At 65.9% G+C, this 26,865-nt stretch overlaps 4 protein-coding genes across 6 annotated transcripts in view; 1 reads left to right on the top strand and 3 right to left on the bottom strand.

Moving 5' to 3' along the window:
* CHLRE_17g746697v5 (uncharacterized protein) overlaps positions 1–4,655 on the bottom strand; it is a 7,672-nt gene extending 3,017 nt beyond the window's left edge. The window contains exons 1-13 of the mRNA XM_043072765.1: positions 4,483–4,655; positions 4,196–4,263; positions 3,802–3,975; positions 3,488–3,537; positions 3,283–3,434; positions 2,903–3,127; positions 2,752–2,779; positions 2,319–2,409; positions 1,921–1,999; positions 1,474–1,572; positions 933–1,031; positions 430–528; positions 149–190 (exon numbers count right to left, since the gene is read on the bottom strand). Coding sequence (XP_042915224.1) covers positions 149–190; positions 430–528; positions 933–1,031; positions 1,474–1,572; positions 1,921–1,999; positions 2,319–2,409; positions 2,752–2,779; positions 2,903–3,127; positions 3,283–3,434; positions 3,488–3,537; positions 3,802–3,863 — 1,026 coding nt within the window. The 5' untranslated portion in view covers positions 3,864–3,975; positions 4,196–4,263; positions 4,483–4,655. The remainder of the gene's footprint in view (positions 1–148; positions 191–429; positions 529–932; positions 1,032–1,473; positions 1,573–1,920; positions 2,000–2,318; positions 2,410–2,751; positions 2,780–2,902; positions 3,128–3,282; positions 3,435–3,487; positions 3,538–3,801; positions 3,976–4,195; positions 4,264–4,482) is intronic.
* Positions 4,656–4,703: 48 nt separating this feature from the next.
* CHLRE_17g746647v5 (uncharacterized protein) lies at positions 4,704–12,355 on the bottom strand. 2 transcript variants are annotated; one of them, XM_043072763.1, is made up of 9 exons: positions 11,990–12,355; positions 11,756–11,873; positions 11,560–11,628; positions 11,408–11,461; positions 10,909–11,160; positions 10,443–10,682; positions 9,788–10,181; positions 7,412–9,573; positions 4,704–7,104 (listed from the first exon to the last, which is right to left on the bottom strand). In XM_043072763.1, the coding sequence occupies exons 1-9, from the start codon at positions 12,277–12,279 to the stop codon at positions 6,472–6,474; spliced, it is 4,212 nt and encodes a 1,403-aa protein (XP_042915222.1). In that variant the 5' UTR covers positions 12,280–12,355; the 3' UTR covers positions 4,704–6,471. The 2 variants fall into 2 exon arrangements, with proteins under 2 accessions (XP_042915222.1, XP_042915223.1); XM_043072764.1 differs by having other exon boundaries at positions 9,788–10,166.
* A 406-nt stretch (positions 12,356–12,761) lies between these two features.
* CHLRE_17g746597v5 (uncharacterized protein) lies at positions 12,762–22,245 on the bottom strand. Of its 2 annotated transcripts, XM_043072761.1 has the most exons (17): positions 21,968–22,245; positions 21,403–21,491; positions 20,693–20,752; positions 20,173–20,262; positions 19,874–19,907; positions 19,210–19,345; positions 18,757–18,850; positions 18,164–18,311; positions 17,565–17,638; positions 17,230–17,325; positions 16,591–16,727; positions 16,136–16,192; positions 15,499–15,588; positions 15,006–15,076; positions 14,699–14,736; positions 14,450–14,542; positions 12,762–14,086 (listed from the first exon to the last, which is right to left on the bottom strand). In XM_043072761.1, the coding sequence occupies exons 1-17, from the start codon at positions 22,167–22,169 to the stop codon at positions 13,940–13,942; spliced, it is 1,656 nt and encodes a 551-aa protein (XP_042915221.1). In that variant the 5' UTR covers positions 22,170–22,245; the 3' UTR covers positions 12,762–13,939. The 2 variants fall into 2 exon arrangements, with proteins under 2 accessions (XP_042915221.1, XP_042915220.1); XM_043072762.1 differs by lacking the exon at positions 16,136–16,192.
* A 100-nt stretch (positions 22,246–22,345) lies between these two features.
* On the top strand, positions 22,346–25,952 carry CHLRE_17g746547v5 (uncharacterized protein). The gene is made up of 3 exons (XM_043072760.1): positions 22,346–23,502; positions 23,804–23,964; positions 24,206–25,952. The coding sequence occupies exons 1-3, from the start codon at positions 22,518–22,520 to the stop codon at positions 25,361–25,363; spliced, it is 2,304 nt and encodes a 767-aa protein (XP_042915219.1). The 5' UTR covers positions 22,346–22,517; the 3' UTR covers positions 25,364–25,952.
* The last annotated feature ends 913 nt before the right edge of the window (positions 25,953–26,865 follow it).

Below are 26,865 nucleotides of genomic sequence, written 5' to 3'. Positions count from 1 at the left end.
ACCCCACCTGCGGCGACACAGACGTGGTCGTCAGCACGGCGCATGCCGAAATGCGGGGCATGTGGTGCGCCCCGCACACCCTTCAACATCGAGTCAGGCACTGCGCACATGAGGGCCGGCGGTGTGCCCCGCCCCGGCATGCACTCACGTGTCCTAGGGCGGCGGCTAGGTGCAGCGCGCGGCGGCCGCCCTGCAGCAGCAGCAACAACAGCAGCCACAACAGATGTGCAGCTTACAACACACCAATCATTAGATGGGCAGTCAGTCGTCCGCATCATTCAAAATTTGAGCGGGAGGCGAGCAACTGCTGGTGGGTGGGCTGAGCGAGTAAACGAGGTTAACCGAGCGGCCGTGCTGGCGCCCCCTCCCCTCCCCGCCCCCTGCCAACCTCCCCGGCCCGGCCTGCCACCCCAACCCGGCCCCACGCACCGCGCCCGCCGCCTCCCTGTCCGCCCCCGCCAGCAGCAGCACCTCCGCCGCGTCGCTCATGCCGGCCTGGGCCGCCAACACCAGCGGCGTGGCGCCGGCCTGGAAGGGGGGTGGGCGGAGGGGCGGGGGGGGGGGGGGTTACATTCATGATTAATTAAGAAGTGAAGTCGTAGGCAGGTCGGAGGGGCGGGGGGGGGGCGTGGAAGTAAGTAGCGCACAGATGGAACGCGGGCGAGAAGGCAACTTGCACGGAAAGCGCAGGCCGTCGTCCCATCCCGGCCAACACCAGCGTGCCAGATGTGCGGTACACCTTCTGCGCCACCCACTGCGCCGCCGGCGAGGTTTTCGCCACCATCTGCCGCTGCATGAGGTGCGCTGCCACTTGGTTTGGGCTGGTATTTACAACCCTCCCCCCGTCCCTTCCCCCCGCTTCCTTCCCCTGACCGCTCCTCCTCGCTCTTTTGCGTTGGGCTGCGCCTCCCTCCCCTCCCCTCCCCTCGCACCTCCGTCCTGCAGTCCTTGTTGACGCCCGCCCCCAGCAGCGCCTCCACCACTCGGCTGTGCCCGTTCTGGGCCGCGTAGTGCAGTGCGGTGAAGCCGTCCTGGCAGGAGGGAGGGGGGATGGGAGAGGGAGGAGGGGTTGCAAGGATTGGTACAGAGAAGTGTAGCGAACTAGACAGCAGGCGTGGTGTGAGGTGGGTGGGTGCGACGGGGCCACGGGGGCACTAGCGCTGTGCGTTTTGGTCGGACGGGCGGCATGTGGCTGGTGGGGGCGGCGCACCCTGATGATGGGATGACAGCACCCCCAACCTCACAAGCCACTGACATCATATGACTGCTTCCGCGGCTCCACTGCTGCTACATCGCCACTGATGACCGACTGGCGCGTCTGACACGCCCAGGATGACACGTCCACGCCAGCGGCAGCGGCAGCGACTGCGCTACTCGCGTGGCGACACTGCAGCACAAAGGGGCTCCAAGCCCCAGCACCCGACCTTAACACTCCGGACAGGCACCTCAGCCGCCTCCGCCCTCCCCACTCACGAACGTGGCCGCCTCCTTGTCTGCCCCCGCCTTGAGCAGCGCGGCGGCGGCACCCGAGCGCCCCTCCTTGGCAGCCAGCAGCAGCGGCGTGGCTCCGGCCTGGAGTCGGGGAGGGGGAACAATTATGACTATCCAGAAAGAGAAGGCGCGTGCGGTGTCGTGCGGTGTCGTGCGGTGTGTGAAGTCGGGAGGCGGTGCGGGGGCAGCAGGGGTGTACTGGCATCTGGGAAGTGCTGAAGACACGGCACGCATACACACGAGAACGTCGCGACTTCGACGCCTCAATCCCTCGGTAGGCATCTGGGTTCTGTTAGCTCATCATCAGCGTCAGCTTACGATATTGCCTCGTACTTTCCACAGGGAACGGCAAATCTGCCGCGCACACACAGACCCTGATCAATCTAGTTCCATGTTTGTTTCCCCACACATCCAGCGCCCTGTGCGCACCCGGTCCCGCGCCTCCTTGTCCACTCCCGCGCCCAGCAGCGCCTCCACCACCTCCACGTGCCCGCCCAGCGCCGCACACCTGAGTGCACGTGCGGGAGTGCGGGAGTGCACAGGTGGCTGTGTGTCACCGTGTGTGTGTGTGTGTGTGTGTGTGTAATTGTGTGTCTGTTAAAGAGCACAAGGAAACATTGCGCGAAGTGTGTGTGTGTGTGTGTGTGTACCAGCGTGGCGGAAGACGGGGAGTCAGAGGACAAACAACGTGCCTTGTGCATGTGCGTTTGTGTCTGTAATGGAGTGTGCATGGGGATCGCAGACTGACACTGGTAAGAAATAAAGCAACTGTGCAAACCTCACATCCGGCACCACACCAACACCCCCCACGCGCCCACGGCTCTCACCCCAGGGGGCTGCGGCCGTCCATGTCACGTGCGGCCGCGTCCGCACCGGCCCGCAGCAGCGCCCGCAGCGGCCCCACGTGCCCGTTCTCGGCTGCGAGGGGTGGTGGTGGTGGTATTTGGTGGTGGTGGTGGTGGTGGTGGTGGTGGTGGTGGTGGTGGTGGTGGTGGTGGTTGGTGCGGAGGTCAGGCGGAGTCAAGAGAGCCGAAGGGGCAGGAGGCATGTGGGGAGGCTGGGTCCGGGATTGACGGCGGGGCGTCGACGCATGGCCAGAGTGGCTGCTGTGTCCACATTGACGGCCAAACATAAACACACACACACACACACACACACACACACACACACACACACACACACACACACACACACACACACACACACACACACACACACACACACACACACACACACGCAACGGCCCAGTGCGGCACACACCTGCCCAGTGCAGTGCCGTCCAGCCCGACTGCAGTGTGTGCGGGGGGTGGCATGAGGGGGTCAGAGTCACGCAGCACCATCCATGGAATCACGCACCCGCTTTCATGCACACCCACATTGCATGCTCCAACCCGCCGCCCCCGCCCCTCACCCCAGTCGCCGCCGCCTCCAGCTCCAGTGCCGGCGCCCCGCCTGCCGCCGCCGCCGCCCCCAGCAGCGCCTCCACCGCCTCCGTGAAGTTGCCTGCCGCCGCCGCGATCAGCGGTGTGTGGCCGGAGGCGTTGCGCGCGGTGCGGTCGGCGCCCGCCCCCAGCAGCGCCTCCACCAGCTTGGTGCGGCCCTCGCCCGCGGCCGTCAGCAGCGGCGTATTGGTGTCCTGAGGGAGGGGTGGGGCAGCGCGTTGGGCGGCGAGTGGGGTTGGGCATGTGCACATTAGTGCACACGTATATGTGTTTATGAGCACAACGAAAGCAACACCCGTTCCTCCTCCCCTCAACCTTCCTCCCTACACCGCCTCCACGCCCCGCACACCTTGTTCCGCGCCTCCAGGTCCGCCCCCGCCCGAGCCAACAGCTCCACCACCTCCACGTGCCCGCCCGCCACCGCCGCCAGCAGCGGGATGCCGGAGGCAGCGGCGGCGGTGGCGGCGGTGGCGGCGGTGCCGTCAGCAGCGGCGGCGGCTGCTGTTGCGGCCCCGGGGCCATTGGGGTTTGCGGCGCCGTTGGGCGGCAGCAGCGCAGCCACAGCCGCCGCGTCGCCATCGGCGGCGGCACGTAGCAGGGCCGCCTGTGTGTGTGTGTGTCGTGGAGCAGGCAGGCATGTGTTAATGGGGTGGACAGGTGAACGAGGATACGGCACGGGCGGCACGTGTGTTGAGAACGAAACGTTTCAGCACGTGTCGCGACGTGTCTGGTGGCATTACGGCAAGTCCATTGACCGCACCCATGCGCCGAGATGTGACCAGTATATAAGTGTAAACTATGCATGCGCGGGGTCGAGTGCCGAGGGGCTGGGGTGCCTCGCAGCGACGCAGTGTGGGCAGCGACGCACCGAGGCTGCTGCCGCCGCGTCATCCGGTGGACTGGCGGCCGCCCCAGCGGCGGCTGCTCCATTCCCAGCGGCTTGCTTTGACGCTGGTGCGGCGGCAGAGGCCGCCGCAGAAGACTTAGCGGCAGGAGCAGGTGCAGGTGCTGCGCCCGGCGGGGGCTTGGGCGTTGGTGGCGCCTGCGGCGGTGGAGTTCAGGCAGCGTGCGCGTCAGCGGAACGCCCATCGTTTAACCCTGATCCCTGTGCCTGCAGCGTGTTCCAGTACGCCTAACACATTCCTAGTATTTGCATGAAATGTAGCGGCACGTCCATCCGAGCCTCCCCTAGGCCTGCATGCCCCCAGCTGCGAGGGCGCTGCCGACGGTTCGGCCCAAGCCGCGCGCCCGCCTGAGCGCACCTCTTGCCTCGCCTGTGGCTCTACGCCGGGCCCTCCCGTCGCAGCTGGCTGACTGGCCCCGCAGCCCACTGATATGCATCCAGTCGCAGTGCAAGAAAGGCCAAGGAAAAACGAGAATTGATGGACATGCGAATATCGCCAGTTCCCTTCTAATGATATTAAAAAGCAGACGCGGTTACAGCGCTTCAAAAATCACACAGTTGTTTCTATAAACGCATCAAAATGGCCCCGAGCAAATAAAGCGACCACGCCTAGCGAGGTTCCGCACTTGTGCAAGCAAAACTTACTGCTCGCTAGCGCTGTGCTTAAGGCTCTGGACACAAGCGGCGCGTGCGAAAGCTGCGGCCCAGGTGAGCGCAAAGGCTCAGCGGCGACTTTATGCGCTGAAAAACTGGGCCGCACGTCGCGTTTCCCAAGGAGCTTATTCTACTATACTAGCACAGTTCTATCTGTAAATGCTTCAAGGGATGTTCAAGGTGCAAAATGGATCTAAGCGGCCTTTCTGCGCTAGCGATGGTAGCCAACCATGAAAGTGCTCCGGTGTTCACCCGCCTTCGTTCTCCCTGGGGGATGCCTTCTTGTTATATAGCGTGGTGACAGGGCCGCGCGCCTTACACCAAACCAAACACCGACTAACCGTGGCGTCGCACTCCTTGCAACTTGCACCAACACGTCCCCAGCATCGCCGCCGCAGCACTGTAACCCTGGCGTGATGCACACCAGGTGGGCCCCTTGCAAGACCGCCAACATCTCCCATCCGCCAGAGAAACTGTACCAAGGTGCCGCGCCTCACTTTGCAGCGGGGCACGAACCCCCATGTATTTCATATATACCCAAATTGCATGCACAGCCATGTACGCCGTCGGGCTATTCACCATCCTCGTCATGTACGAAACTGTTCAATTGCAGCAGGCATACAGCTAGCCGCCCTCGACCACCTGCGCCCGCCACATAGCCGCTGCATCCGCAACCGCAAACACGACCCGGCCATGCCGCCGCGCCCCTCACACACCAGCGCCACCTGCCGCCAAGCCCTTCCGCCCCCCCCCCCCAGGAGCCCAAGCCCATGCCATACTTCATAGGCACACACACTTACCACCCAAGGGCAAGCCCGCGCTTCCAGTGCTGCAGTACCCAAATCTGCCAGCACTGCACAACTCCCCACCATGCATGAGCAACTGTGTCCCGTAGACCCCTGACTCCGCGGCTCCGCACACGCGCCTGTTCCCTACACTTCTGCCCCCTCCACCAACGTCCACACAGTTGTTACTCGGCGCTTCCTTCCGCACGCTACCGAGTCCAGCCAAGCACTTCGCAAGTGCACAGCCACACTCAGTGGACATCTCCAAACCGGTACAATTGAAACACCGCGGAAGGCACAGACATAAAATTTGCGATAGGACAACGACGTGTATGAATGGCGAGTGCGGAGAGCGCACCCGTGTAGCTCGTGCAACTGACCGGCTGGTGCCCGCATACCTGCGACACGGGTGCTAGCTTGCACTCGGCCGCGTGAAGTAAATGCCGCTTCTTCATGTCCAGTGCCGTGTGCACTCCTTGGACACTACCAGTATTATTCAGGCTCCTCCAAGAAGCAATAACCCGCGCTAGCCGCCAGGCACCTAGCTCCTGGCAGCTCATCTCGTCTCGCGCCGGGGCCCCAGACAATATGCCGTAGCATGCGACATCAGGGCGTGCCTTCTGGGACGCCCATAATCGCCGCTGGCCCCTTGTCTACATGACCACCGCCAGCCCCTGCCGCAAAGCACCAGCAACACCAGCACCAGCAGCAGGACCCGGCCGTTCGAGCCACCACCGTACGTGACCTTCGAGTCCTACCCGCAGTCCCAGGCGCCGGCTGCGCCGCACGGAGCCCACGCGCGGCGGCGATGTCAGTGCTTCCATGTCCCCCCATTCGCTCGTCCCTCGCCCCCCTGCCCAACTACGCATGGTATACTCCACTTTGCGCAGCCCAGCTGTCGTCGCTGCATCCGCATGCGTGTCTTGGTGAGGTCGTGCTCGTATGTGTTCGCACGCATCACATGGCTATGTAGAAGCACCGCGCGCTGCACACCTAGATACAAACATCACATACCGTACGGTATCAAGCGCGCGCGCAAGGGGAGCACGCGTGCGCGTGCGGTCATCAAAGCTGTGACAATTCTGCATTTTGAACGGTTGCTGCCATGTGTGCATGCCTCACACCAAAGCTTGCTAGGCCATTACTGCAAACGCGCGCGCCTTGCATGCAGCTTCCGCAAATGCCCAACACCTGCTTAGACAGATGGCTGCTCGGGCGCTGCGCCGCCGCCCGACCCAGAGACCGCCACAGCCTCCGCCGTGTCGCCGGCCGCGGCCCCGCCAGCACCAGCGGCTCCGCCGCCGCTCTCGCTCACGCCCGTCAACGCCGCGGCGCCCTCAGCCGCCTGCCCGCTGGCGGTGCCGCCGCGCGAGGCGGCCGCCGCCTCCCCGCCCGCAGTCGTCTCGCCGGACACCGAGTTGTTCAGCGACTGCGACGCCGTGGAGGAGGAGGAGGCGGAGGCGCCCGCGCCGGGGTCCGGCGACAGCGGCGGCAGCGGCAGCATGCCCGAGGTGCTGGGGCCGGCGCCGGCACCGCTCACGGCGCCCAGCCGGCCGCCGCCGCCGCCCGCCGCCGCCGCGGCCGCCGCCAGCGCCTCGTCGTCGGGCAGCATGCGGCCCTTGGCGTGCGTCTGGTAGCGGGTGCCGGCGCTCAGCAGCTTCTCCACGCGCGCCACGATGTGCTTGCCGTAGGTGTAGCGCTTGAGCGCGTGCAGCTGCTGCCGCACGCGCGCCAGCATCACCTCGCGCTGCTCGTCGCTGCACACCTCCAGCACCTTCTGCACCACGTAGTTGCCAAACTGGTCCTTCATCATGGCCTGCACCGGGTCCTGTGGCGGAGGAGGAGGCGGAGGCGGAGCGCGGGGGAGTTGCAGGGCCAGTGCCGCGCAGTGCGCGGTGCAGAAGGCGGGGAAGGCAGAATGGTGGGCGTGAGTGGGAGACGCCTCCACATACCCACGCATCCATACACGGTAGCCACGCAAATGCCGCCCTCATCCCTCGCCCCCCTTCGCTTCCCCCCCTCCCTGCCCTCGCAATCTTCCCTCTGCCATCAGGCAGCCTCCCCGCCCCTCCCCGCCCCTCCCCGCCCGTCCCCCCCCAACCCTCCCTCCCTCTCCCCCCCCCCAACACACCCACCTCGACCTCCTCGCCCTCCAGCCCGCCTCCGCCCCCGCCCATGTGCGCCTGCTGGTGCAGCTGTAGCGCCACGCCGTGCGCGCCCAGCATGCGGCTGACCAGCAGGTCGCGGTCGGCGGTGGAGCCGTAGGTGAGGCACTTCTCCACCACGTTGCTCGCGAACTTGTGCATGGACAGCGGCACCACGCTGGAGGCCAGGCTGGCGGCGATGGAGGCGCGCTCCTCGGGCGTGCCGCGCTCCAGCACGTGCTGGATCACGTAGTTGCCGTACTGGTCCTGCGTCAGCTGCACGGCGGCGGCCAGAATGTCGGACATGACGGCGGAGCGGCGCCGCGCGTCCTTGACGTGCTCCAGGATGCGCTGGATGATGCGGCAGCCAAAGGGGTGCGTGGACAGCGGCACCACGCACAGCAGGAAGTTGTCCAGCACGGCGGCGATGCGGTGCGTGGGCACGCACTCGATGCACTTCTGGATGACGTGGTTGCCGTTCTGGTCGCGCACGCAGCGCATGATGTGGCCGTCCAGCTCCGTCACCAGCTCCATCTGCGCCTCCTCCGGGAACGTCTCCAGCGCCTTCTGCACCACGCGACAGCCGTACATCTGCAGGCTCAGCTGCAGCACGTGGCCGTGCAGCGCCCGGCCCAGCTTGAGGCGCTGCTCGGGCGTGCCGTGCTCCAGGAACTTCTGCACCACGTAGTTGCCGAACACGTCGGTCATGAGGTGCAGGATGCGCGGCAGCACCTCCGCAAACGCCGCCTCCAGGTCCTCCGCCGCCACGCCCTCCAGCTTCTGCTGGATGAAGCGGCTGCCGTGCTGGTCCAGGCTGAACTCGTACACGTGGCCCAGGATCTCGCGCAGCTCGTACTTGCGGCCCGTCTTGTTGTTCTTGTACTCGTCCAACAGCGTGTCGCCGCTGCTGCGCGGCGCGCGGCCGCCGGCGCCGTGCCCGGCGCCGCCGGCTGAGCCGGCGGAGGAGGGGTCGCCGTTGTCCTCGCGGCGCTGGCTGTGCCGGCGCTGCGGGTGGGGGCCGTCGTTGCTGCCGCGTGCGTCGCGGCCCTCGCGCGGCAGCTGCGCCATGCCGCTGGCGCTGTTGGGGCCGCCGCCGCCGCCACCGCCGCCGCCGTAGTCGCCGCCCTGCTGGTAGCCCCCTGGCCCCGTGGCGGCGCGCAGGCGGCTGTTGGGCGGGGGACCGCCCGGGCCCGGCCCGAACGGCCCGGCGGCGCCGTGTGTGGGCGAGCCCGGGATGCCGCCGCCCGCCATGGGCGACCCGGGGCCGCCGCCGCGCATGCCCATCCGCTCCCCGTCCCGCCCCGCCGACACGTTGCCGCGGCCGCCGCTGCCGGCGCGGCCCATGCCGCCGTCACTGCCGTAGCCGTGGCCGTACGGGGGCTCGCCGCCGCTGTCGCGCTTGACCTTCACGCCCGGCGGCCCCGGCGGCGGCGGCGGCACGCCGGCGCGCATCAGCGCGGCTGCCGCCGCTGCCTCGGCCTCCTTGCTGACACTGCCGCCCACGCCAACCAGCCCCATGGCCACCACCTGCGCCTCCATCATCTTCTGGTAGTATGCCGCGTACTCCGCATTGGCGCTGCCGCCGCCGCCGCCCGGCCCCGCGCCGCCCATGCCGCCCATCATCATCATGCCGCCCCCGCCGCCCCCGCTGCCCGCCCCCGGGAAGTGGCCCGGCCCCTGCGGCCGCACCAGCCCCACGCCCGGCATGCCGCCGCCCGCCAGCGCCGCCATGTCCAGCCCCGCCGCCGCCGCCGCCGCCGGCGACATGCCGCCCAGCATCGCCGCCGCCACCGCGTTGGGGCCGAAGCCGCCCGCGCCCACCAGCCCCGGCATGCCGGCGCCGGGGAAGCCCGAGGCGGACGCCAGCGCCGCCGCCTGCATGGCCTGCAGGCTCTGCGCCTGCTGCTGCGCGTAGTACATGGAGGCGGCGGCGGCCTGGCTGGACAGCGGCGCCACGTGCCCCACGCCCGCCATGGGGTTGCCCATGTGCCCCAGCGCCGCCGGGCCGTACATGGCGGCCATGTACATGGCGGCGGCCTGGGCCTGCGCGGCCTGGGCCTGAGCCTGAGCGGCCTGGGCCTGCGCGGCCTGAGCCTGGGCCTGCATGTGCTGCGACTGCGCCGCCGCCTGCACGCCCCCGCCGCCGAGGTACACTGAGAGGAGGGGAGGGCAGGGGCCGGAGGATGCAGCGGCTCGGTGTGTGTATATATGTGTGCGTGGGTTGGGGTAAGTGAACGGGTTAGGGAAGACCTGCTTGGCCGCTGTCCGCGCAAGTTGCTCCCGCAACTTCAACAAGACCTGGACGATCGCGGGACTTTCATCACCGCGACCGCCACAATGCCCTTCCCTTCCCTTCCCCGCCCTCACCATCCGGCGCCATGAGCTGCTGCGCGCCCACGCCGCCGCCCGACTGGTCGCCCAGTGCCGCCGCGAACGCCGAAGCCGCCGCGGGCGGCAGGTTCTGGAAGGCCTCCACCGCCGCCTGCATCTGCGTCGCCGACACCAGCTGCTGCGCCGCCGCAGCCGCCGCAGCCGCAGCCGCCGGGTTGTCCGGGTCCGCCGCCGCAGCTGCCGCGGCAGCTGCCGCCGCCGCCGCCGCCGTGTCCGCCCCCGTGAGGCTGTTGAGCAGCTGCTGCTGCGCGTCGTGTTCGGCCACGGCGGCGGCGGCGGCGGTGGTGGCCATGCGCAGCTTGGAGGGGGTGCGCACCGTGGAGCGCTCGCCGCCAATCACGGACGCCAGACGCCCCTGCGGCCCCCGGTCCTGCGCCAAACAGGCAGCACCAGTCAAGTTCATGCAATCGCCCGCCTGTACCATGGGCGCCCGCCCCATATCATAGCCGCTGCGCCCGCCTACACATCGGCATCACCATGTAAGACGTGACATCTATGCCGTGACCACGCGCCCGCCGTACCCACCCGCCCTCAGCACTATCGCATGCACCCCCCCCCTCGCTAGCCAGCCCCCGCCCCCGCCCCCGTCCCCGCCCCAGTCCCCGCCCCAGTCCCCGCCCAGCGCCCCCACCTTGAAGGAGTTGCCCCCCAGGCTGTTGCTGCTGGTGGAGCGGCCCACCGCGTCCATGGAGGGCGGCCGCGGGCTGTCCGGGTTGAACGACCCGAACAGCGGGTGGGGCGCCTGGCCGGTGGGGCCGCCCGGCGCCACGTTGACGGTGAGGCCGCCGTGCTGGCTGCCGCCCAGCGGCGTGTGCGGCTGGCTGCCCAGGTACAGGCTGTCGTGCAGCGTCTGCTCGTCGGCGCTGCGGGCCTGCGGAGCGGGGCCGGGCAGGCAGCGCACACACGACATGACAAGCTTCATGACAAGCACCGGGGCAGGCCTGGGCACAGGGCCTTGTTCACGTGGCCTCCCCTGTCGCAACGGGTGGCAATGCGCTGCGTGCGAGCACCACCCCGAGGTCGCGGAGGCCGCTGAGGCCCCACGCGCACACAACCACAGCCCCACGCCACCCCACGCCCCATGCGCGCACACGCACCGAGTACAGGGACGCGCCGCTGGCCTGCGCCCTCAGCTCCGTGAGAAGCGGCGACAGCCCCATGGGCCCCGCGCCCGGCTTGGGCGAGCCAAAGGCGCCCAGCAGCGAGTCCAGCTGCTGGGCCGCGCTGCCCGCCGCGCTGGCGCTGCCCACGTTGGCCCACGCCGCCGCGATGGTGTCGGGCGGGTGCGTGGGCGGCGAAAGGCCGGTGGAGCCGGCGCCCAGGCTGGTGCCCAGCTGGGTGCCCAGGTCCTGGTGGGGGGGGGGGCAGCAAGGGGCCAGGAGGAGCAGGGTGGCGTTTGAGCGAGGCCAGAGGCAGGGGCGCCGCCGTGGCTTGATGGGCAGGCAGGTAGGTATAGGTTCGGAGAGCTCGAAAGCCACCGAGCTGGTATCGTTAGCCAGATGGTGGATCGCCATGCTTGGCTCGGCTGTTCTGAGCTTGATGCTGGAAGCAGGTGCCCCGCGATCGCCCACATGTGACCGCATGTCGACTGCGTACCTGGCCCAAAAAGTTTGCTGTCGGGCGAATGGGGATTGGATCGGCGCCTCCATCCTGTTAATGGTACAGAAGGCAAACCCAGCGTGACGTTCGACGGCCAAAGGCAAAGAAGGAAAGTGTATGCATGCCAGAATGAAACGGGCTCGAGCCACCTTGAGGTTCAGCTGCGCTCCAAACAGCAAGTTGAACGTGGCCTGTGCCTGCGCCTCGTCCGCCTTGCCCTGCGAAACCGGGTGGGTGCATAGTTTGGAATCCTCGTCGTTTTACTGCGACTGCCCGGAACAGTAGGGGCCAGGTACTTGTAAAAGTAACATACAAGCGTTCAAATGACGTCGACAGTCTACCTACCGGGTCCTCCTTGCCATTGTTTGCCCACGAGCCTCGCGCCGGGAGGGGCGGGGGGAGCCGCGGGTTGTTTCTAACGTTGGCATAATAAAATTGCTGGTAATCTGGTTGCGAGCGGAGCCTGTGGGCAGGACGGGAGGTCAAGTTTAGCTGCCTGGACTTTAGCAAGGGAGGGGGTTGCGACAAAGACTCCTGCTTTCAAACGCATGCCGGTCCCCGGCGATGTCGCAAACTCACGCTTCCTCAGCTTCAGGCGGAAGCCCAAGCCCGCCAGTGTCGGGGGCCTTGGCGTGGGTCACAGGTGCTGGCACTAGAGCCTTCACCTCCGTTTCGGCCCGCCCGAACGGCTCCCCAGTGATAAGGTTCACTGCAGGAGGTCCCATAGGACTTCCCGGGAGCACCTCAGCCTGCGGGGGCGCACTGCCCGGGCGTCTGGGACCGGTGCTAGAGAACACTGCGTCCAGGTGCCTATTGAGCAGGATGCGCCGTATCTCTTCGGCATGTTGAGCCGACGCCGCCTCACTCATCTCGGCGAGTCAGTAAGTTTAAGTGCAACAAATGCGCATGGGAACGTCGCAGGTGTGTCCTTAGTGAAGCTGACGCCGTAACCTAATCGGGTATGTTCCGTTTGTACTGTGATACTCGTGTATGCGCTGTGTCGGGGCTCCGGTATGTCGAGCTATGGACGTGTGATCGGCCGTGTGTCATGCTGTTCGATAAAGGTGTCACCGGTCCAGGCCCCCGACCATTGCCACCCCACCCTGCACCCCCACACTCAATGGATCCCCATTAGTTGAGCGAAACGGTGCCTGCAACCCGCCGCCACCATCCCTGGCCATCGCGAATGACATCCAGGAAACGGACGAAAGATCAAATGCAACGGGCAACGAGTACAGGGACGGCGACCGGCAAGCACCCAGCAGCAATCCACGCCACCTGCCCCAACCCTGCCGACTGCTGTCCCAGCGTGCCCATTAGCTGGTATGCGTACATTACTTGATAGATCAAAGCTCCTCTGCTTTTACACGTGCCACACGTCATCAGCACGTCATGTGCGCTGTGTCACGCGTCATGCCGTGACTGGCGGCGACAACTCTGTAGGCCTGCCCTCATGCGTGTCCTGCACTGCAGCACGCAGCATTGCAGCATGCCCTCACCTTTCTCCGTACCCTCGTCCGCGCCCTGCCAACCCGGTCTCTGCGGCGTTGCTAGCCCAAGTGCTAGCCCACATGCAGGCTCCTGCGTAGGCGAAGCGCCGAAGCGAGTTGCCCTACTTACAATCAAGGAGGTCGACGCGCATGCCTTGGTTGTACAACTGTAGCTCCAGTGGTGTTTGCTGGCTTTGAGCTGTGGCTGAGGCACTAGCGCAGCACTCTTGAGTCAGCAGGCTAGGCTGACTAGCACGGTGCTAGGACTAGACTCAGGGAGTCTGTATGCCCGGTATGATCCTCCGCCCAGCCTTCCGTAATGGACGCGAGCTGTGCCTGCATGTCCTGCAGCCTCGCACCCGTGGAGCTGCGGCGCCGATGCGGTGCCGCAGCTGCCGCCGCCTGGGGCTCTGCCGCTCCGGCTTTGTGGCAGGGGGGGCATCCCATGGCAGCACACGGTGCGCCCCGCACCGTGCTTGCCAAGTCGCCGTCCGCTGCGATCCCCGCGGTCGCTACACGTGCCATGTTCCGTCTGCCCGTCCGACATTCCAATAAATGCAATCTGCTGCAACCTCCCTCGCGCTCTTTTGACACGGTGCCTTACACGCAACCGCCTCCGCAGTGAGGTGCCGCGTGTGCGGGTGCCACCACTGCAACCCGATCTACATCGCCCCCCCCTCGGGCTCCTCCTCGTGTACTTCCTGCATTCTAGCTCTCCCTGCGCCCTACTGCACCGTCGGTAGCCGTTGCCCCCCTCGTCCCCACCCCCTGCTGCCTACCTGCCCTGCCTGCCTGTGCCCCGCACCCAGGGCACCCACATGCTCATATAACATGTAACGTCCTGTCGCCGCCCATCGCCGAGAAGAAAACCCACACGGGCTGTTACTGGTGACCGTAGGTAATATCAATGGCGGCAGTGACCAGTCCCCATCTGATTGGCTGGGCAAGCTTCCTGATGATGACGGGATGCACTTGCTGGCCTTATATACATAGTTTGGGCTGGTACTCACAACCCCCCTGCCCCGCGGCTCCCGCCGCCTCACAGCCCGCTGAGGGGGGTGTCCGCCAGGAAGCGCTCGAACATGGCCAGCGAGTCGCGCGGGTTGGTCTCGGGCACCATGTGGCCGGCGCCCTTGACGGTGGCGTACGTCAGGCCGTGGCCGTACTCCACGTAGTAGCCCGCAACCTGTGGGATTGGGGAGGGGGGGGGTACATTCATGATTAGCTAAGAGAATGGTAGACGGTAGGCAATCTTGGGGAGGGGGCAGGGGGGGGTGAGGCCTGGGTGGTAGGTTCCAGCCTTCCAGGCATGATGAGGTTGGAGACGGCGGTTGTGGAGTGGCGCAGGGGGGTCATGGAGTGGCGCAGGGGGTTAGGTGGATGCAGGTTGCGGGTTGGAGGCCACACACAAGGCGAACAGCGACCGGTCCCAGGTCAGCTGGGGTTGGGAAGGACTACGCACGACCTCCCCCCGCCCCCGGGCCCTGCGTCCTGACGTCTCATGCTGTTGTCACAACCCAGCCTCCCTCCCCCACACGCCCCCACCAACCTGGCGGTCCGCCACGAACCAGGGCTGCCAGGGGCTCTTGACCGGGTAGCCCAGCTCCGAGGTCCAGGCCTCGCTGCCCGTGTGCGGGACAGCCTGTGCTCAGGGGGTAGGCGGGGGGGGCGGGGAGGGGAGGGACGTGGGGTGAGGAGCACAGGTGCGAGGAGGGGCGACTGTGAAGCGGCCCGACCAACACCCAATCACGCACCATCATGGCCCTTCCCCCCCTCCCTCCCACACGCCCACACGCACCATGTCGTGGTCTCCCGAGTAGATAAGCGCACGCAGGCCTGTAGGGGTGTGGGTGTGCGGCGTGTGCGGCGTGTATGTTGTAGGTTAATGTTCGCCAGAAGCGAAGCATCACCATGGACACAAACCTAAACATGCCATAATCTGGCACTGCTGGCCAGGCCTGAAGCCACGTCTGAACATCCAACACTGCGCGGGCCCAATGGGGTTTCACAGCGCGCCAGACTGCCTGTCGTCCACTCCAACCGCCGCGGTCCCCGTCGGAGCCCCCCGCCCCCTCCACCCCCCTCCCCGCCCCGCCGCCACCCACCGTGGTTCTTGGTGTTGTTGACGTGGATGGGGATCATGGAGCCGTGGTTGCGGCTGTAGCTGATCTTGTCGCTGCGGTGTGTAGATGTGTGTGTGTGTGTGTGCGTGTGGCGATGTTTGTGTGTGTGTGTATGCGTGTGTGGCGGGTTGTGGGTCGCAGGGCGGGCGTGTGGACGGGGGTAGCCTTGTATCAACGGGGGAAGGTGGGTTCGCCGTCCACTGGGACGGTGAGCCCATAGGCGAGGGCAGTACGGTCCAGGTGTACCCCGGCCACATCCGCTGCGCCCGGTCCCCTGGTCCTCAGGCTCAGTTTGGGCCCCGCCGCCTAATGACCCCCAAAGTGGCTACCGTATTGGGCATGACTTGGGCTGCGTCTGAGCGCCGCGCGTTCCTTGCAGGGAACGGCGATCTCCCGCCCTGCCTCTGGCACTCACCCCCACCCTTCCCTGCCCCCGCCCCCGCCCCCGCCCCCTTCCTGCCTGGCCCCACCCCACCTGCACAGGGTCCAGGTGCCAATGGCGGACACGGGCGCGGCGTGTATGGCGGCCCGCACCGCCGCATCGTTCAGCCACATGTCCGCGGCCCTGCAGGGGAAGAGAGGGGGAGACACACACACACACACACACACACACACACACACACACACACACACACACACACACACACACACACACACACACACACACACACACACACACACACACACACACACACACACACACACACACACACACACACACATACACACACACACACACACACACACACACACACACACACACACACACACACACACACACACACACCGACAGGCGGGAGCGAGGGAGGAGCGCAGAAGAGGGGTTCAGGCGGCGGGGGCAGAGCAGGGGCGTGCATGGAAGGGTTGCAGTCAGGGGGCGGAGTGTGCCATGGTGTGCGGCCCCCAGCTGGTGCAGGCCAGCTGGTCGGGTCACCGCAGCGTCACTCACTCCACATTGCTATGGAGCCGTAACACTGCACAGGGCGCAACACGGCACTCCTACGCGCCTCCTTCCTATCCCCTGTTTCCCCGTCACCACCGCTTTCCCCTCCCTGCCTGGGATCTCCCTGCCTGGGATCTCCCTGCAATCCGCCCCAGCACCCCGCCCCCACCTGGAGTCGGTGCAAACGGGCGTGTGCGACAACATGCCTAGCCGGGCCGCGCACTGCCTGTGCATCACCACACCACCGCGCCACAACAAACCTCACCATCGCCAAGGCAATAAGTTTCGCACTTACGGAATAAGGCCACCGCCCTTAAGCCACCGCGTGCTGAGCCCCCAACAACGCCATGCCCTAGCCCCACCAGCCCTGAACGCCGCCATCACCCAACCCTGTCCTTGCATCTCATAGTCCTTGCTACTGTTCAAGCGTAGAGACAGCCCTAACAACCCTCCATACACGCACTTGCCAGGCGCCCCTCCCCTCACCCCTGGGCTACTCCTCCTTTGTATAGTATACCTGTCGTAGCGTTTTACGCCTTACCCTTTTCGCTTGTAAACGGCAACCCGCACCCCTCCCCCCCCCACACACACACGTTGCCCACACACCCCACACCTCTGTCTCACCTGGAGTCGGTGCAGGGCGGCGTCAGGCCCAGCCGCCCCATGCGCTTCTGCACGTGCGCCCAGTTCATCACCGGCCCGGGCCGCACGGCGCCGCCCGGCAGCGGCCACACACCCAGCAGCCCCGCCGCCGCCAGTTGCTGCACACATACACACACGGCACACACATGCAGCACACACGGCACACATGGTCATACATGCACGTGCACGTGCACACGTCACATGCACACACTCGGGCCCCCGGACTCGTTGGAGGCAGCAGTGCGCGGCTACGGCATACGGACTGTTGCACGACAGGGAGTACCGAGCGCCTGCACCACCGCTCCCCCCCGCCCCCGGCCCCCCACAGACACTGCAGGCGCATGTGTCCCGGCCGGGACACCCCACCCCCTCCGTCTGCCAGCCTTGTGTCAGCTGCGTCGGATCTGGGTTCGGATCTGGGTTCGGATCTGGGTTCGGAGCTGGGGTCGGAGCTGGGGTCGGAGCTGGGGGACACACACACGTGTGCGGCTGCCGCGGCCGCTGCGTGCCGCTGTGTGGCCCACCAGCACGCCGCCCACCCCTGCCTGCCTGCCTGCCTGCCGGGAGTGGCTTCCCTGACGGGAGCGGTGACCCCTCCCCCTCCCCCTCCGCCCGCCTCACCTCCTGGCTCACGGTGCCCAGCAGGCTTGGGGTGCCGCCCGAGGAGGAGGCGGAGGCGGAGGTGGTGGTGGAGGCGGGGCCGTCGTGGAAGCAGTCCTGAGCGCGACGTGGGGGCGACAGGACAGGACAGAACAGGACAGGGGCGCGGCAGACGGGGCAAGTGAGCAAGGAAGGGAGAGGGCGAGAGAGGCGAATGCAGGGAGCACACATGAACCAGCCGCGGCACCACACACAGACACACACACACACACACACACACACACACACACACACACACACACACACACACACACACACACACACACACACACACAGCCACAGCCACACGCCCCCACCTGCAGTGTGTTGTAGATGTTGAGTGCTGCCAGGTTGGCGGACAGCTTGCCCCACAGCTTGTCGCACGTGCTGCCTGTGCGTGTGTAGGGGGATTGTGCGTGTGTGTGGAGGGCGTGCGTTGAAGAGAACAAGGAAGAAAAGACGCGCAGGGTATTGTTGGGTGTATCTGAAGGGTGTGTAGGGAAAGCACAAGGGTGTGTGTAGGGAAAGCACAAGGGTGTTTTTGTGTTTAGGGAAAGCACAAGGAAAACACAGCGCAGCGTGTAGGGTGTGTGTGCACACAGGGGCATCGAGGCGGGTGCAGTGTGCCCTGTGCAGGGGGCTGTGCGCAGGCGGCGCCCCACTGCACATATGGACGACGGAGGAGACATGAGACACAAGCCCCCCGTCCATGCTGCTCCACGACGCCGCGGCCCCCTCCCATATATATTATCGCGTGCAATTAATGCCTCTTCCTGTGCTCTGCTAGTTTAACTTGGTTGGTGCAATTTGGGCTGGTATATACAACCCCTCCTCCCCTCCTTCCTCCCTCCCCGCCTCCCCTCCTCCCTCCCTCCCTCCCCTCCTCCCTCCCTCTCCCCCCCCCGCCCGCGCTCACCGCCGGTGCGGTTCCAGTACTCCCCGCCGCACTCGGCCTCCAGCTGCCGGAACTGGCGCCAGGGCAGCAGCGACTTGGTGGCGGCGTACAGCGGGTGCGCGTTGCCGTCGTAGCGCTCGTCCGTGCAGCCGTTGCCCACCAGGTAGCCCTGGAGGGGGGGTAAGGGGGGCGGGGTTGGGGCGGTGGGGTGGCGAGGGAGGGGAGCAGTTCAATGCAACACGGAGCGAACACACCACAGCATTAAGTGAATAGCGGGTCCCTTCACGAGTGACACGGCACGCGTGGTGAGGGCAGGGGGCGGGCTGGGCCCGGTGTGGGGAGCCCCCCAAACGCCCGGTCAAAACCGCCGCCGCCGCCGTCTCATGGCATTAACCTGGAACCCCCTCCTCCCCCCCGTAGCCAGCACACACGTCACCACCAATACCGCCCCGCTGGCCCCGGCCCCACTGTGTGTCCGTGTCCGTGTGCATGCCCGCTGTGTCCCTGCCTGCCCCCCCCTGGCTGGGCCGCTGCCGCTACGCCTGCCTGCCTGCCTGCCCGCCTCCCCGCACGTGTCTGTCCCTGCCTGCCTCCCCCCCTCCCGGCTTGCTCACCACGAGGTTGATGTTGGGCTCCTCGCCGGCCTCGTTGCCGATGAGCACCTCCCGGACCAGGTTGGGCACGTAGATGCCGGCATAGCTCTCGCCGCTGTGGGAGTGGCAGGGGGTGATGGAGGGGGGGTTACATTCATGGTCAGTTAGGAAGTGGAGAAGAAAAGAAGAAAGGGGGGTTTGCTAAGACTTGGACTTGCCAGAGGGGAGCAAAAGGAGGCCCCGGCGCAAAGGGGTCAGTGGGGCTGAGGCAGGCAAGTGGCCGTGCCAGGAGCTGGCGGGGGCGGTGAGGCCCAGGTGAGGCGCGAGTGAGGCCATGCCGTATGCGCCCCCGCCTTCATACTCGTGATTTACTTGCTCCGTTCTCCGCATGAACGGCTACCCCCCTCCCCTTACAAGTCGGGTGTACAAGGTCTAAACCCCCTAACACACACCGCTCCCACTCCCTCCCCGCACCTGACGTAGAAGTCGTTGGCCTGGTACTGCGGGTAGCGGGCGAACCAGCCGCGCAAGAAGGCGTCGGCGTCCTGGGCGGTGCGGCCGTCGTCCACCACGTAGTCGGCCGCGTGCTCCGAGTAGGACAGACCCACGCCTGTGTGGGTGCGGGGGGGTTCCATGCATGTTAAATAAGGCGAGATGGCGTAGCCAGGAGCAATGGTACATGGGGGGGGGGGGTAGCCATCCATGGGACGGTGTGGGGGGCGGGGGTTGAAGGAAAATGTTGGAAAAGCGGTACAGGACGCACTGAAGAGTGCAGAAGAAGTCGTGTCGTGGGGTTGCACTCATGATTAGTTAAGAAGTCAGGGCGTAGCCAGGAACAGTAGTAGGGGGCGGGTGGGGGGTGGAGGGGAGGGGCCGGGTGTGTGTGGGTGCGTGGGTAGGTGGGTAGGTGTCAGAGAAAAGGGCACTGTATTTAGCCATGCTAAAGTTACTTGTGTGTATGTTTTCATGCTCAGAGACAAATGCGGTGTAGAGGTTTAGGTGAGGGGGAGCGTGCAGGGGGCGCCCGTCAGGGCTTTCCACGGATGCGCCCCCTCCGCGCTCCCCTCCTCCTCCTCGCGCTGCGTCGTCGCTCTGACGCACCCCACCCTCTCCCTCCCTCTCCTCCCACTGCGCTCACCCGCGGGCGAGTCCAGGAAGATCATGTTGGCCACCTGCGGGTGTGTGTGTGCGTGGGGGGGAGTTGAGAAGGGTGTTGTTAAGTCGTGGCAAGTTGGGGGTGATGTGTTTGGGACCGAGCACCAGGGGAAGTGACTGACAGGAGGCCGGCACGCGTGCTGGATTGGCCGAAGCCCACGCAAACGTGTGTAGGCTTTTGGGTTGGAAGGCACGTCCTCCACAGGGTAGCCCACCCCAAAGCCCATCCCCTCGTCTCCATGCGTCCCTCGCCTCCTCTTCCGCCTCCTCGCCCAGCCCCACCTTGCTCCAGGCGTGCGGGTTCCTCCGCAGCGACACCGCCTGTGCGCCGCGGCCGCCGGGGCCCGGAATCAGGTCGTACAAGAAGGGACCCTGCGGAAGGGGTCGGACAGGGGGGCAGCCGTTCATGACTAGCTAAGGAAATGGTAGACGGTAGGCAACCTTGGGGGAACAGCAATCGTTACCGGTGACGGGGGGGGTGAACTCCAGGCATGACACGCAGCGGGTTGCGCGATGGCAGTTGTCTGCGGGGTCGGGCGGGTGCGGCTGCAGAGCGGAGCCGCCAGCTGCTACTGCCGCCCGGCAGTGGTCCTGACAGCTCCCAGCTACACACAGAACCCCGCACCGAGCAACGCGGCAACACCACACCTCCCCAGCACACACATCTACACACGCTTGCCCTGCCTCTCTACCTGCCTTCCTCCCTGCCTCCCCTCCTGCCTCCCCTCTCTATCTCCCTCTGTACCTCACCACCCCTGCTTCCCTTCCTCCCTGCCTGCCTCCATGCCTGCCTCCCTCCTACCTGCTCGTACACGAACCCGTCGAAGGAGCTGCAGCCGGGGCCGCCGTTGAGCCACAGCACCTGGAGGGGGGGAGGGTAAAGGGGTGTGTGCGTGCGTGTGTGTGTGCGTGCGTACGTGCGTGCGTGTGTGTGTGCGCGTGCGTGTGTGTGTGTGTGTGTGTACATGGAGGCAAGGAGGCCGCGGTCTTCGGGGGAAGGAGTTCCGTTGCTGTGGGGAGCGGAATATGTGTCTTACAAGCCTGCGTTGTGGACGTGCAGAGCACAACACCACCCCCACCCTCAAACGCGTCCCCAACCCCACCACCGCCCCAGCGCGGGGACCATGATGCCCCGCCCACTTGACCTCCGCCGCCGTCCTGTCCTCCCCCCTGACATCCCAGCCCTATTCGTTGGCTTGCACATATAAGAGCTCCCCTCTTCTGCATTGGGCTCAGTTTAGTTTGGGCTGGTATCTACAACCCCCTCCACCCCCCATCCCCCAAACACACATGTACAACGACTCGCGTTTGCAGCTGCAGTTCTCCTTGCCGCGCGACTGTTTCCTTACGGGATTGGTTCAACGTTGACCCCCAACACACACACGCACACGCACATTTACACACCCCCATGCATCCTCGTGTTCCACGTCGTTCTGGGTTGTGTTGTCGTTCACCCCGACAGATTTGACGCCGCCACTCCCACCCCACCATCCACCAGCCCACCCCCCTCACCACGGGGTCATTGGCTGGGTCCCGCTCGCTCTCCACAAAGTAGTAGAACAGCCGCCGCCCGCGGGCCTCATCCACAGTCACATAGCCGGCTGGGAGTCGGGTTGAGAGGGCAGGCGAGGGGAGGGAATGGGAGGAGCGGCCAGGAGGAGGGGCGTGTGGGTGGTCAGAATGGGCAGGAGCATGAGCCTGAGAGGAATCCGTGCCAGGGGTGACACTGATGAGGAAGGGGTTCAGCCGCCAGTGGATTCGAGTGCAGCGAGCACCCGGTGCGCTTCGGTACATGAAGTGCCGCCCCCCGTGCAGCTAGAGAACAGCAGTGCACAAGGTGCATGGACAGCAGGTGGGAGCAGCAGCAGAACGGGCGGGCATGAAGATTCGCGCTCAGGCCAAACATAGGGGTTGGCAGGGCCACGTTAACTGTCCGAGGCCAAAGCGCCAACCGCAGGCGAACCCCCGCCGCGTGGTCTAAAGACCGTATGAGCTGCTGCATTACCCGGGTACAGGCTCATGTACGAAACACAGAAGATGGCGCAGAAGCGGAGTCGATCGCGCGGGAGAGACTTACCAAAATGCCGCGAGGGCAACGAGTTCACAAAGCCAGGTAGCGCCAAAATTGCGTCCGCAGCAGCATCGGGTGTCAGCTGACCATCGTCATTGTGGCCCTTCCCCTTGCTAATGTCCCCACGAGTGGGCAACCGTGCGCAAAAGCCGCGCGAAACCAACCCTAGAAGCAATCCCAGCACCAGAAGCCTTCGCTGCCCTGTCATGTTGCTCAACATTATGTTCATTTAGTAAGATTCAAATGTCACCGCTAGGGGCCTGCCTGTGGAAAAGTTGCAGGATCCTGGGACCGGATGGGGAGCACGGCCCAGGGGCGAGGGGCCACGCGTTCCTCATATTGGTCACAATTACCAATCCACATTCCGTAGGTCACCCCTAATGAGACCATTTATGTGCGTAATGCGTGCAAAGATTTCGCGATGTTTAGGTCTTGAACACGACTGCTGGATGATTCGATGCATTCTGAAACATTTATTTTAATTAATTAAGGTGGTACACGGGTGGTTCTTTCGCCCGGAACCCGCCTTCACCTGTCTTCGCCTGGTTGCGTAAGAATGCACCAAACGCCAAATCGAAGGCGCGTGCAGCACCGCAAACATCCAAGTGACACGTTTGCATGGGCGGCAAGCGCATTGTTGACGGAGCTGCCGCCCGGCAGTCTGCCCAACGCCACCGGAGCCAGCGCAGGTCAGCTGCATCACCCGGCACATGGCCCCTCCCCCCTTTACCCTGGCGGACCTACAGCAGATGCCGCTGCGCTGGCGCTGGGGCCGGGGGGCCTCGGTGGCAGCATCCTGCCGGACGACTTATTAGACCTGCTGCGAGATGTCGACGAAGACAACCTACACCTCGACCTGGACGAAGTTTGTACCGACGGTATCGTTGACACCTCAGAAGACTTAAACGTCCTTGAATCGCAGCTCGCCGCAAGCGGACAACAGTCGCACAGCGCAGGAGCAGCACCAGGAGCGCCAGCATTGGCAGGACTCCACACCTCGGCAGCGGGAGCACCAGCGCAAGCGCCTGGCTCGGCCGCTCAGCAAGGCGGAACCTCGCACTTCGGCCTGCCTGGCCACTCGGTCGTAACAACCAGCGCAGCAGGGCTGCTTCTTGGCCTACCAGGCGACATGGCTCGACAACAGCAGCATCAGCAGCAAGCCTCTGACCAGCAGCAGACCGGCGCTCGAGCGAACGGCCGGCGAGCTTGTCGGCGCGGCAGCGACGAGCCCGCAGAGGAGGTGAACGCCATGGACAGCCCCTCCTCCTCACCAGCAGGTGCCGGGAAGGTGAGCCAGCGCGGCCGCAAGGCCGCAGCGGCCTCCGGCGCCGCGGCGACCAAGCGCGGCACCAGCGCATCCGGAGCCGGCTCAGGGCCGGACGAGGGTGGCGCCCCCGGCAACAACGGCAGCGGCAGCTTCGCGCTGCCCCTGTCTACCGGCGGCGGCGCACGCAGCCGGCACCGGCGCAGCCCCAGTGACCTCAGCGAGCCCTCGGCCAGCGGCCTGCCGGGCGCACTGCCACTGCCGCTGCCCCTAGTGGGTGAGTGACGACCGCCTTGCATTGGAGCCTGCCCCCCCCCCGCCCCCCCTAGTCCTCCCCACGTGCGTTTGTGCAATGGAGTTAAGCTGTGTGCCACGGAACACGGCCAGCTGCCGCGGGGGCTGTCCGGGAACTGCTGCGTGCCCTTTGCCTGAGCGCGCGCCCGCTCCCGACGACCTGCCACTGCACGCCTACCCCCTCCCAAGAACCCCGTGCCCCCCAACCCCTAACCCCTGCCCTCCATCACCTTCCCCTGACCCCTGCATCCCCCCCCCTGCCGCCTCTGCTGCCTCGCCCGCAGCCGACAAGCCGCTGAGCGAGTTCGTGGGCCAGACCCGCGCCAACGCGCTGGACCCGGCGCAGCTGGACCCCAAGCGCGCGCGCCGCATCATCGCCAACCGGCAGTCGGCGCACCGCAGCCGCATGAAGAAGCTGCAGCTCATCCACGAGCTGGAGCAGCGGGTGGGTGCAGGGCGGGGTGCAGGGCTGGGCGGGGTAGGAGGGAGGAGGAGCGGAGGGAGGGGGGGGCCGGGTGCGGCTCCTGCACACTGCACACGGCTGTCTGGTGGCCACCACTCCCCAGGTCAACACCAGCGCTCCGCGCCCTTGCACCCTTCGCCCTGCTCTACCTCTCGCGCTCTGCTTCTTTGCCTTGACCCTGCAACCCCCCTTCCTTCGCGGCCTTCCCCCCCCTACGCTCCAGGTGACGACCGCGCGCGCCGCCACGGACGCGGTGCGGCAGCAGAACGTCGCGGCGGCGGAGCGGCGGCGCGAGCTGCTCACGGCGGCGGCGACGGCGCAGCAGCAGCTGGCGGAGCTGCGGCGCGAGGCGGCGGCTGTGGCGGCCATGCACAGCGCCCTGGCGGCGGAGCTCGCCAAGATAGGCATCGCGGGGCCGCCGCCAGCGCCCGCGGCAGCAGAGCCGGCGGCGGCGCCCGCCGACGGCATGGAGGTTGGGCTGCGTGGCTCGAGCGGCGGTGCGGTGGCGCCCGCGACGCCGCCTAATGGCTCGGAGGTGGGCGCCGAGCTGCACGGCCGCATGTCAGTCAACGGGGCCGCCACCCGCGCCGCCGGCGGCCCGTCGGCTTCCGGCAGCTCCGGCACATCGGCGTCCATGGGTCAGGCTGGGGCTGCGGGCTCCCAGCCTGGCGGCGCGGCGGTGCCTGAGAGCCCCTTCCTCCTGCCGCACCTGCCGCCGCCGCACATCATGTCCGCTCACACCGCCGCCGCGGCTGGCAGTGGCGGTGGCGGCGGCTCGTTTTCAAACCACCACCATCACCACCACAGCCACAGTCACAGTGGGAGCGGCAGCGCTATGCCGCTGCTGTCCGCTCCCGGTGCCGCCTCCTACACCTTTGGGCAGCAGCACAACCCAGCCCACCAGCAGCAGCACCAGCAGCAGCCCGCGCCGTTCCTGCAAGGTGCCCTGCCGCAGCACACGCAGCTGGCGCACCCCGCGCCCTCGCACAGCCGCAACCCCTCCGCCAGCAGCCTGGCCGGCCCGGCGCCTTCGCAACCCAGCGCCGCCGTGGAGGCTGCGGCTGCCTTCCAGCAGGCGCCCACAGCCGCTGACGTCACGCCGGAGCCGGGCGCCAGGCAGGATGGCGGCGGCGGCGGTGGCGGCGAAGTGGCTCACGGCAGTTCGCCCATGGCCCTGGACGGGTTTGGCCTGGCAGGGCTGATGGGGCTGGGCATGGGCAACGACGGCCTGGCAGGAGGCGGCGGCATCGGAGGAGGCGGAGGCGAGGGGGAGGCGGGGGCGGTGGGGGACAGTGACACGGACGTGGGCGACTTCTTGTTGATGGGCATGGGAGACGGCGATGGGGACGACACGGCGCCCACGGACGGGGCGGGATTGTGACTCCTGCTGGAGGGCCCGGCGGTGCCGAGCTGGGCTGGGATGGCGTGGGAGGGTGCGTGTGGCTGAGAGCACATCGAGGGTGCAGGCATGTGCGCGTGTACCGTATGTGTGTTAAAGAGCACAGGGAATAACAAGCGCAAAGACTATGTGTGTGCGTGTATGTGTTGGTTGGGTACTGTTTCTATTCATGAGCATGCGAGCATGGACCGCTGTGTTTGCGGCTGGGAGTGGTTGTGCAGGACGCCGCATACGTCCGCTATGGGCTACACAGGCGAAATATCGCCGTAGCCAGTGACTGAGCATATCGTGGGAATGCAGCTCGGTAAAACACGTTGCGACAATGAACGAGAAAAGGTTGAACTGATAGACTACAGCAGGATTGCAACGAACATGGTGGGACCCCACATGGAGGACTACACGTTAGATCTTGATTGGGGCGGTGAGGCGATGCATGTCGTGGTCATAAGTTATGGGTGACGCAAGGTTGCCTCCACGCTGCTCACGCCGTCGTCGGTGCTCGCACATTTACTACGGAAGTCAGGCCAAAGCGAAGCGAGTAAAAGAGCATGGAATGTAAAAGTGCAGGGTTCAATGGCTCCTGCATTCGTTTGGGACACGTGCACGCGCCTGCAGATTAGAGCGGAGTAGCTTCAGCACACGAGTGGGCGCAGGCAGGCAGCTGGTGCAGCACCGCAAACCAGGGGTGCCGCAAACATCCAAGAGACACGTTTGCACGGGCGGTAAACACGTTGTTGACTTCAAATTGCAGCCTGCCGCAAGCGGACAACACTCACGCAGCGCAGGAGCAGCACCAGGAACGCCAGCACTGGCAGGACTCCCCACCCAACATCGGCAGCGGGAGCACCAGCGCAAGCGCCCGGCTTGCTGAGGGCTAGCCTGAGGACCACGCAGTTCCACAAAGATGTGCGGTTCCTGAACAGCGACCCTGCAGCCCATTCAAGCGCACTAGTTGCTGCTGATGTGAGCAGGTGAGGGGATGGTGTGACAAGTTTCGGGAAGGTGCGGTTTCAGGCGCCGTGAGGGGGGATGTAGGGTTGCGGTAGTAGCAAGGGGTTTGCAGGGCCACGGCACTGCTGTGGTGCATCCGTACTGGTCAGTGGGGTAAGTGGCGGCCCTGCATTCCTGGACACATCAGCGCTACCAGCCCGTATTGAGGAATGCGCATCAACAAACTACCAGCCGGCCAGCAAGTCAGCGATGCGCCGATGCCTCGGAATCTCGGTGCAGTAACTCCGTCGTTATGCCAGCCGCGCCATTTTGCCCTGACACTGCAAAGTGATTGTTGGGCACTGCATCCGGCTGTCGATGATGGGGCATCTCCACCATCAACTCACCAAGCCGGCCGCCAAACCTTGCACGCCGCCCACAAGAACTCCTGCTTTTAGTCATGCTCGTAAAGCGTTACACTTGTTATGCGCACAATGCATTTCACCGGCAGAGCAAGGTCTAACCCCGGCCCATCCGACCGGGTGGTGCGGATG

The sequence above is a fragment of the Chlamydomonas reinhardtii genome, chromosome 17 (genome assembly GCF_000002595.2).
Source record: "Chlamydomonas reinhardtii strain CC-503 cw92 mt+ chromosome 17, whole genome shotgun sequence".
NCBI classification, from domain to species: Eukaryota; Viridiplantae; Chlorophyta; class Chlorophyceae; order Chlamydomonadales; family Chlamydomonadaceae; genus Chlamydomonas; species Chlamydomonas reinhardtii.
Note: the sequence above shows the minus strand (reverse complement) of the source record. Positions and strands in the feature narration are given on the sequence as shown.

Bases quoted from the DNA above. Each gene is read 5' to 3' on its own strand.
- CHLRE_17g746647v5 (XM_043072763.1), bottom strand. From the start codon at position 12,279: ATGAGTGAGGCGGCGTCGGCTCAACATGCCGAAGAGATACGGCGCATC. The intron at 10,683-10,908 runs GTGCGTGTGCGC...CCCGCTCCGCAG, and splicing joins GCGGCGCGTCCCTGTACTCG to GCCCGCAGCGCCGACGAGCA. The intron at 9,574-9,787 runs GTGAGGGCGGGG...CCCTCCTCTCAG, and splicing joins GCAGCTCATGGCGCCGGATG to TGTACCTCGGCGGCGGGGGC.
- CHLRE_17g746597v5 (XM_043072761.1), bottom strand. From the start codon at position 22,169: ATGACAGGGCAGCGAAGGCTTCTGGTGCTGGGATTGCTTCTAGGGTTG. The intron at 17,639-18,163 runs GTGAGCGCGGGC...ACACACGCACAG, and splicing joins GTACTGGAACCGCACCGGCG to GCAGCACGTGCGACAAGCTG. The intron at 14,087-14,449 runs GTTGGTGGGGGC...CCAATCCCACAG, and splicing joins GGTTCGTGGCGGACCGCCAG to GTTGCGGGCTACTACGTGGA.
- CHLRE_17g746547v5 (XM_043072760.1), top strand. From the start codon at position 22,518: ATGCACCAAACGCCAAATCGAAGGCGCGTGCAGCACCGCAAACATCCA. The intron at 23,503-23,803 runs GTGAGTGACGAC...CCTCGCCCGCAG, and splicing joins ACTGCCGCTGCCCCTAGTGG to CCGACAAGCCGCTGAGCGAG. The intron at 23,965-24,205 runs GTGGGTGCAGGG...CCTACGCTCCAG, and splicing joins TCCACGAGCTGGAGCAGCGG to GTGACGACCGCGCGCGCCGC.